Source organism: Oratosquilla oratoria, chromosome 6 (genome assembly GCF_046742065.1).
Source record: "Oratosquilla oratoria isolate Oo_2021 chromosome 6, ASM4674206v1, whole genome shotgun sequence".
In the NCBI taxonomy this organism is placed as follows: Eukaryota; Metazoa; Arthropoda; class Malacostraca; order Stomatopoda; family Squillidae; genus Oratosquilla; species Oratosquilla oratoria.
Window position 1 is genome coordinate 17995607 of NC_134782.1, and position 10242 is coordinate 18005848.

Below are 10242 nucleotides of genomic sequence, written 5' to 3' on the forward strand. Positions count from 1 at the left end.
GCCATCAAGAGAGATATAAGTTGAGTACAATTTCTTATATTTGTATGTTCGAGCCACATACATATACACGAATTTTGTGCTCAACCCACCCCTGCTATGATGGTGCAATGGTAGTGTGTGCGCGTGGGCAAGTGTTATTCACTTAAGATCTGCACTGGGGACCATTCAGTGTGTGTGAATATATTATATATATATATATATATATATATATATATATATATATATATATATATATATATATATATATATATATATGCAAAGTAGACCACTTGGAAAAAGAAACTAACGAAGCAGAGCGCTTTCGTATATTACAACTTCAGTGCACTGAAGATGTAATATACGAAAGCGCTCTGCTTCGTTAGTTTCTTTTTCCAAGTGGTCTACTTTGCATAAGTGAACACACGTACCCGTGTTCTTATTAGCATATATATATATATATATACATACCTATATTCATATATGTATACATACATACGTCTTGCTTATATGTACTTTTGTACTTTATGTATATATACAAAAGCTCTGCATTGTTTTCTTTTCCTTGTGGTCAATGAGTGACCACAGAGAAAGAAAACATAATTTAACACGAGTTACCAGCGTTACTTATTAGCATATACAGACATTCTACTTCGACCAGCGTCTGTATTTTCCTCCTTTTACCCCGACATACGAATTGATATATCAGTACACCTTTCGTGAGGTCGACGAAGGACATCCTTGCTCCCCAGTGCTCTGAAATGACTCCATTTACTAGAGTATTTGTTAGAAGGTCGACAAAGTCTTCCCGTGTCAACGAACTCCTCTGTATCATGTAGTTAAACATCAACGTAATTAGTAACCTGATAGTGTTTAGGGATTTAACACAAAGAGTTATGTCCAAATGTTAACTATTATAACTTAATATTTATCAAAATAAGATGAAGTTCATCAGGGTTCAAGAAACCCTGATTTCAAACCTTCGAACCACCGCTAGCTGAAGAGTTTGCAGCTGCCTGTGTGTGACCAACGCCGCAGAATCAGAACTGAAGAATTTACCAAACAAAAGGTAAGATTAATCTATAACCGCAAGAGAACAATTAACAGTATAACAAGAGTCGATATCGAAAATTGAGAGTAATTCTCACCCACTCCCAAAGTTCTATGTCTGTGATAAGTATCTACGATTCCAAACACAAAAAATCCTCACATATTTGCTTCAGCTACCATCACTTTGACCACATCAGGCAGCATAGTCGCCTTGCCTGTGTTGGTCTACAAGTCAGGATAATCAATAAGGATAATCAAACTTCGATGTACAGTAATATATACAATATACTGTATATTTGCACAAGGACAGTGGCGGACATTCACCCCAAATCCCACGAAGAACTTCGGTGATAACAACGCCAAATTCTTCTCTTCCTTGACACTTAAGGATTATTACCTCGACCAGCAGTTACGAAATACATGGTTAGATGATGCCATGGGCAGTAGGTATTTTTAGACTTTGGTCAAAATTTTCCGAGTGTGAGAAGGCTTGGGTGATGCAAACATATCTCGCTTGCTCAGAATATAAGCATAACCTACTGGTGCTGGTATCCTGTAGGTTTATGTATGCAGTGACCGGTCCCTGCATATCATAACCAAATAATAGAGCATTAAAATACAATATTGTCCCATTCGACTTACGATTAAAACACCTGAAATAGATTAATTAGTAACATGATTGTTCTCTATTCAAAATACGGTAAAATTTTACTTTCGACCTTTGTTGGAATATAGCAATACAAAATTAAATAGTAATTTTGTAAATTAAAATGTATGAACGTAATATGCAATTTTGTGTGCGGAAATGAAAATAAAAAAAGTTGCTAAAACAGATTTCCTAAGTAACGAAGTTGTGTACTACGAATGGTACGCCATGTTTGTTATGGTAGATTCCGACGTCGGAGAAATGAAAGAACGATAAATTTGTCTAAACTAAAGTAAAGTAAACTAACCTAAACTAACCTAACCTAACCTAACCTAACCTAACCGGTAAAATTTTTACTTTCGACCATTGGAGGAATATAGCCATACAAAAGCTGAGAGAGTGGTTGAAAAGCCCGCCAACGTCTCTCACGACGACGACGACGAGGACCAGCCGGATGATATCTAATTTGCAGGTAATGATTTATTAAACACAGGTTAGGTTAGGTTAGTTTAGTTTTAGACAAATTTATCGTCCTTTCATTTCTCCGACGTCGGCATCTACCACAACAAACATGGCGTACCATTTGTCGTACACGACTTCGTTACTTAAATCTGTTGTAGCAATGTATTTTTATTTTCATTTCCGCACACAAAATTGCATATTACGTTGATACATTTTAATTTACAAAATTACTATTTAATTTTGTATTGCTATATTCAAACAAAGGTCGAAAGTAAAATTTTACCCAAAATACATTCTTGCTTTTCTCATACTTTTTGTTTTTCTTTTTTTGTCAGTACTGAAACATTTTGTAAATATTTTGTGATCGTATCCTTTATTTAGTATCATCTAATACATCTACGAATGAAGTTATAATTGAAGATGATAGATGATGAATTTTAAATAAGTTTTGCAAAGAAAAAATCCAAGGAACATAATGTCTTTTTCATGTACTTTAGCTTACGACAGTTTTCTTTCTCAGATGTAGTGTATGCAGGGATTTTACTGGAAATATTTTAGATTGTGCATTTGTGATTGTTCTATATTATTATGTTCAGGATGAAGGACGTTTAAGATATTGAAGAAAAGACATTCTTACTACAGTACAAGGAATTTTTTTTTTAAAGGAAACAAGAACAGACCATGCATATTCTACGTAGCCTGCATTAGATTCCAGAATATCTTCGTGTTATTATGTTAGTCATCGTTATCTAACTTTCAAGGTGATTTTGAAAATAACATGGAAAGAAAAAATCTTCATACATTTATTGTTGTAGTTATCTGAGACATCAACATTAATATTGTTTTATCACAAGAATGAATGAAAGCAACCATTCGAAAATGTATTTCTAATATATATATATATATATATATATATATATATATATATATATATATATATATATATATATATATATATATATATATTTCATTGGATCCCTCAAATCTTAAAAACAGTCCCTTTGAGTACGTGGTAATGTGCAGTGTCGCTTGTAACATGCACGACTGGATGAATCTATGACAGATTTATTAAATGTGCAGATTATTCAAACCTAAAATATCTACGATTTCATTTCAAAGAACATGTCGACACTTAACATAACATTTATTTCTCTGAACAGAATAAATGAAGATATCTTGAAGAAATTTTGCATTCTGTATTTCCTTATCAATCTTTCAATGTCAAATGTTTTGTTACAGACTCACGGCCTCAACCAATGACGCCTCAGAAACATCGGCGATTATTACTGTATATAAAGCTAGAAAAGCGGACGATAAGAAGTGTAAACACAAAACATTATACACATGTAAAATGAATATAAAAATCACTACTTCGACGTACGGCGTTAGAAATCTTTACACTTCTGACAAATAAATTTCCTGTTGTTTAACCAGTATGCGAGGCTATGAGACTCTTTTGATAACTTTTCTAATTCCATACAACTATTTTCATGTTCCTGCTGCCATTTCCTCCATCCGCTGTTTTATCGACGTCGAATTGTATTTTCGTGGCGTCCTTCCTCTTCTTCACAGTCTTATCACCATACTTTTATAATTTTTAGTGTCATTTTCAAATGTTCACGGTTTCTCTATAGTGCCCTCCCCTCGAAATAATAATAATAATAACAATAATAACAATAATAATAATGATATAAGAATAATCTGCAAAGAGTATTTCCATATGTCTAATATTGCCCTGTATTCATTTCATCCCTTGTATGGGACAGAATACAATATATATATATATATATATATATATATATATATATATATATATATATATATATATATATATATATATGCAGTCAACATTTTAGAGACTATCGTGGCACCTCTACAGACCAGAGTCTCGCATCATTCTTTTATTGATGGAAACTAGTAGAGAAACTACAGACAACTTTTTAACTTTTACTCTTTTAACAACTGTTATATCATCTATAACTCTTTGGTGCGATAATGTCTCCAAAGTTAGAAGCTCTGGCTATTATACCAGATATCGTTTATTTCATCCTCTCTATTCACACACACACACACACACTATATATATATATATATATATATATATATATATATATATATATATATATATCAGTCAACATTTTAGAGACTATCGTGGCACCTCTACAGACCAGAGTCTCGCATCATTCTTTTATTGATGGAAACTAGTAGAGAAACTACAGACAACTTTTTAACTTTTACTCTCTTAACAACTGTTATATAATCTATAACTCTTTGGTGCGATAATGTCCCCAAAGTTAGAAGCTCTGGCTATTATACCAGATATCGTTCATTTCATCCTCTCTATTTACACACACACATACACACACACATACACACACACTATATATATATATATATATACTATATATATATATATATATATATATATATATATATATATATATATACACACACATATATATATATATATATATATATATATATATATATACTATATATATATATATATATATGTTTGTAATATATATACAGGATATGTCACATAGACTTGTGATTGGAAATATGCGGAAAACCACAAAGAATAATAATAAACTATGGAACGAGCGCTTTCGTCTATTCAGACATTTTCTATTCAGATATCTTCAGGCATCTTCACGCTGAAGATGTCTGAATAGACGAAAGCGCTCGTTCCATAGTTTATTTTCTTTTGTGATTTTCCACACACACACACACACACACACACACACACACACACACACACACACACACACACACACACACACATATATATATATATATATATATATATATATATATATATATATTATGTACATGGCTGTAATTCTATCAAAGATTTATACTTTATCTGATGATGCCTGAGGTTACAGGTGAAATACTGTAAATATTATGTATTTCTATCTAGATATATTTCAATATGAATTCTTTTGGTAATGCTGTATTTTTTCTTCCCCACAGGGAAAGAATGTTGAATAGGAAGACAGAAAGTCTTAGGGAAAATATCATCACTGATGTGTATGCTGTGTTTGTATTCAAGAAACCCTGCTCCCCAGATTCACGTATATATATGTATATAGGTATGTGACTATGTATGTATACCTTTTATGTACCCTTTTACAGTCGCTCTTCAAACGAAGCGAATGAGTTTATATAGCATTAGAATAGAAATAACTGAGCTAGGTTTCCTGTTTAGAGGGATTTATTTCTCTAAATAGGGTGTCAAAATTCAACCATCACTGATGGATTAGTTTACGTGTTCTTGTATAAAGGTAGAAAGGAAAGGAGAAAGGAAAAGTATTTTATTGTGGATCAGTATGTTTAGATGAAGACTAGTCTTCATAAAAGAAGGTTGTATGATTTTTGAATATATATATATATGGAATACACAAGTTTTATGTTTGGTTCTGCATGTGGATAGAAAGCTACTCTATTGACTTTCGACATTATTTTCATCCTGCGGTATGTCAAGCACACCTGTACCCTCTACAAAATCAACAATAGCTAATATATGTTCTTCCGTGATGGCTTCGTTCGCGATGAAGAACTCGAGACTGGCTGCCAGTATCGACAGCCCATACATCCATAGCCTCTGGACGTTTTCCAGAAGCTCCGAAAACGTGACTTCGTTGGTGACCCCGGCCTTCCGAAGTGTGGAGACGTAAGAGTCCCAATAAACGCCTAATATCTCATACATGTGGTCTTCTAGGACAGAAGGATTGGCGCTCACGATGAGCATGATGACGATGTCTTGGACGGGGTTCCCGAAGTGACTGAGCTGCCAGTCGAGGATCTTCGCGGTCCCGGCAGACATGTTGTACATGACGTTGTTCGCCCAGTAGTCACCACTGACACACGTTCTCATGATCGTGTTCTTCTTGGGAAGTTCCAATAAATATTCACCCTTTTCAGACCACTGCAGGAACAGTTCTGCGCGTCGTGAGCCTTCGTAGAGCTTTGATAAGTGTATGAAACCCTTCTTTATGAAACTCACATAGAAGTCTAGGTTGAGGGGAGGGTCGTTTAGCAACTTCTCCATTGACTCGCTACCTTCCCTCCTTTCATATATGGCACCGCATGCATGTATTACGGCTACGCATTTCATAGACTCCCTCAGTTCTAAAAGACCCAGACCTTCCTTCGGATTGATACATTCGAATCCCTCTCGGCGAAGATTTCTCATCACAAGAGTCATGGCACTCGAAGTAATTTGCGAATAAAGAACCTCAGGAACGGGGAATTCGATCTGTATCTCCTGGAAGATCTTTCTCATCCCTTCACTGAAAGCGTATTTGTAGAACATGATCTCCCGTTCGGAGAGGGAGCTACTCTTTACTATACCTAACATGGTCTCCGCTTGGGGAAGGAACTTGAAGACCAAACCGTTATTGACTTCGTCGTCTTCACCTACGGTGTAGTCAACGTCAACATATGCCAGTTCACTTAAGTATCCTTCGCGCACCTCTGGAGTCTTCCCGTGCCATGTCCTGACCACGACCTTAGTCTTGTGATAAGAGGACAGACATTCCTCCAGCCAAGTCTTATTTAGGTCCTCAAGGCCGTTAATTGGTCTCGGCTGTAGGAATTCTTTCGACCCCATCCTTAGCTCTGATCTCTAGAAGGAATTCGAATCTGAAAAGAAACAAGCATCAATTTAAAAAATTCTAGTTTATATGGACTAAACATCTGGAAATAATGATTTAAAGGAAATTTTGAGGGACACATACGCGCTAGATATGATAACTGGAGAATAAGAGACGGGACCCCGCGAATATTGCCCCTTTTCTGTATACTACAGTTAAGTAAATACAATTACTAAGTATTTCAGCGGCTTTGACCCATCGTTTTTGGCTCATATTTCCGAAATAATCATTCACATCAGCATGGTATATTAGCACAGCCTAATTCACACCCTGCCCTAATTTTTGACGTTATAGTGCATTCACAAGTGTATTTAATTACGGTGTTTACTCTTGATATTAAGTGTGTCGTAGCCGACACCCGTGAAGTAAATCAAACAAGTGAAGTTGGGATACACGAGGTAGTTTGTGATGACGTCACGACTTCACCTGTTCGATTTACTTCACGGATGTCGGCTACGACACACTTAATATCAAGAGTAAACGCCGTAATTAAATACACTTGTGAATGCACTATAACGTAAAAAATTAGGGCAGGGTGTGAATTAGGCTGTGCTAATATATCATACTGATGTGAATGGTTATTTCGGAAATATGAGCGAAAAACGATGGGTCAAAGCCGCTGAAATACTTAGTAGATAGATACACACATACACACGTGCGCGCACACACTGTGGAGACATGGTACCGACAAGACGACGACGTGCTCCTAAGATTTTTTTTAAGCTATCGTGTGATGTGCAAAATGTATCGTACATACATACATACATACATATACCAAGGCTTTTTCCCCCTTACAAGGGAGGTAGCCAAAAAGGAAAAGGCATAAAATCATTCCCACCCATTCCATCCCTGAATACACTCCACACCCCTCCACCCTCCCTCTTATCTTAGTACAGGAAATTAGCAACTAGTGAGGGTTTAGTTGACCATATAAATACAAGCGTTTACGTTTACAGTACGAGAAATAACTGTTGTTTACATCGTTAAGAGACCATGGGATATATTTGTTTAAATCTTTCCTTGTGCTGAAAAAGGTACAAATTATATCCAAGTTGAAACTAGGAAGAAACTATGGGATATTTCCAGAATGGAATAATTCATCCGAAGATGAAGCTAATACCAATAAATAACGTTAGATATATCCTTTCTTATAAGAAAAACTGACAGACATTATAATTCCGACATACCGTTTTTCGCCACTTTCCTCATAAATCTGTCCTTTAAGAAGTCGCTCACTCATTCTAGCAGACTCTCTTTAAGTCCTATAAGTTCTAGGTTCCACATGAATCAGTGCAAGAAACCTCAACAAAAGCTTTCTCCAGACCCACATATATACAGTCCAACCCCCCATCCTTCGATTGTAGCACATCAACCACCTGCGTAAAAAATCAAGCTTGAGACGCATGACCTTCCTTTTCTGAATCCAAATTGATTGTCTGTCGCGATCTTCCTCTCCATCAAATATTTTGTTTGCATTTTGCAGTTTTCACATGCATATTAGCTATAATACTAGTCAGGAACACTGGTTTCCAATTAATGGGTTCCTCTTACTTCCTCTTATAATTTGGAACCGTATTAGCCCTTTTCCAATCCCTCGTCACTCTTCGTTCTTCTAATGAATATACAATTAGTTAATGAATCTTATCGCCAATTGTTCTCTACATTCTTTGCTTATCCAATCTGAGTGCGCGCGTGTGTTTATGTAGGTGTTTTACAAAAAAAAAGTAGTGGGATTTGAACCTAGAAGAACAGCTTCAAAAAATCACCACCCGTAATTACATTTCTGGAATTAGCTACTGCACGTCACATCTCAAGATTTGCTGTGGACTTAGTGTGTGCTTGCATGCACGTTAGTGTGTATGTGTGTGTGTGTGTGTGTGTGTGTAAGTATTTATGTACATGTGAGTATGCACGTGCTTACAAAATATCTTGTGAGTGTGCCGTCTTTGCCACCGTGTTGGACACGCTACACATTGTTACATTTGCAAAGAGAGACTACAAATTACCATGCAGACAAACCTTAATTAACCGGATGTTCGACAGACAGACGGAGAGGTCGCCCACTAGGTCAGGAAATCTGGTCGCTTCGATCTCCCTGAGTGGTTGCCTGGTTGGATGCCCCTGAGTCGATTCAGTTGTGTAACCTGATGATGGAGACATAGTAAGAATGGTGTTTGATAAAACGTGAACCTTCTTACTGTGCAGGGAGTTTCCCCTCGGCCCTGGTGGCAGCCAGGAGGAATATATAAGTTTTCAGGAACAGTGAAAGGGTTTGCTGTCATAAGACTAACCCTTTTACTGTATCTGAGGTTCCTTTCATCCGTATAGTTTTTTTCGCCGTGCGCCGTCCACGGCACGACGCCGTGCTCTCAAATAACCATGGGTGTCTACGAACGCCTGCACACGTCACGACCACGTATGAAAGTGTCCGTTGACACCCATGGTTATTTGAGAACACGACGTCGTGGCGTGGACGGCGCACGGCAAGAAGTCGCTACGTGTGAAATGAGCCTAAGGGGTCTTCCCACAGCTGAAGAGACTCTCCTGGCAGCGATAAGGAAGGGAAAGTGTGCTCATAGTAACTAGTCACTGAAGCAAACATGCTGGGTTAGGGTAAAATATAGCTATATAATATAATTATATATAATGAATAGATTAATGTATAATAGTACATATGAGCTTATCAGCTTCACTGATATCGTTCATCATATCCCTTTAGTAATGAATAATATACGTAAATTTTTTTTAGGGCCACAATGGAAATAAGCTTACATGTTTTTTTGTGTTGTCCTCGAAATTTTTGTAATTGTTGTTTCGAACTATCTGTTCTTTTCATTATCTGCACTTCATGAACATTGATTCAATGCCAAATAAAAATTATTCTTATTAATAATGATGATAATAATAATAATAATAATAATTATTATCATCATCATCATCATCATCATTTCATTCACACGCCGGGGCCAGTCCTCACGGTCTTGTCGGGCAAGCTCCCATGCAGTCACCCTTCCCACTCCAAACAACTGTCGTCAGGCTCGATCAATTTGCCTCGACTCTGGATTCTGTGGGAGAACCCTTCATCGAGGGTTGTTGCCACCCAAAAAGCTGTCGTTCTTTTCCCAGTCCACTCATACAAATTCAACCTTGGATGCTGTTGAAGTTGTACAATGTCCCGATAACAATATACATACATGCATACATACATACATACGTACATACATACATACACAAATACATATATACATATATACATATTTGCATACATATATACGTACATACCTACCTACCTACCTACATACATATACAAATACATACATATATGCATACATACATAAATACATACATATATACATACATACATACATACATGAATATACCAATTGCTTTTTCTTCATTACAAGGGAGGTAGCCAAAAACAAAGGCATAAAATCCACTCCCACCCATTCC

At 36.3% G+C, this 10242-nt stretch overlaps 1 protein-coding gene across 1 annotated transcript in view; it reads right to left on the bottom strand.

Annotated features, from left to right (window-relative positions):
- Positions 1-4635: 4635 nt before the first annotated feature.
- LOC143026327 (uncharacterized) overlaps positions 4636-10242 on the bottom strand; it is a 22661-nt gene continuing 17054 nt past the window's right edge. The window contains exons 2-3 of the mRNA XM_076186525.1: positions 8812-8936; positions 4636-6781 (exon numbers count right to left, since the gene is read on the bottom strand). Coding sequence (XP_076042640.1) covers positions 5580-6749 — 1170 coding nt within the window. The 5' untranslated portion in view covers positions 6750-6781; positions 8812-8936 and the 3' untranslated portion in view covers positions 4636-5579. The remainder of the gene's footprint in view (positions 6782-8811; positions 8937-10242) is intronic.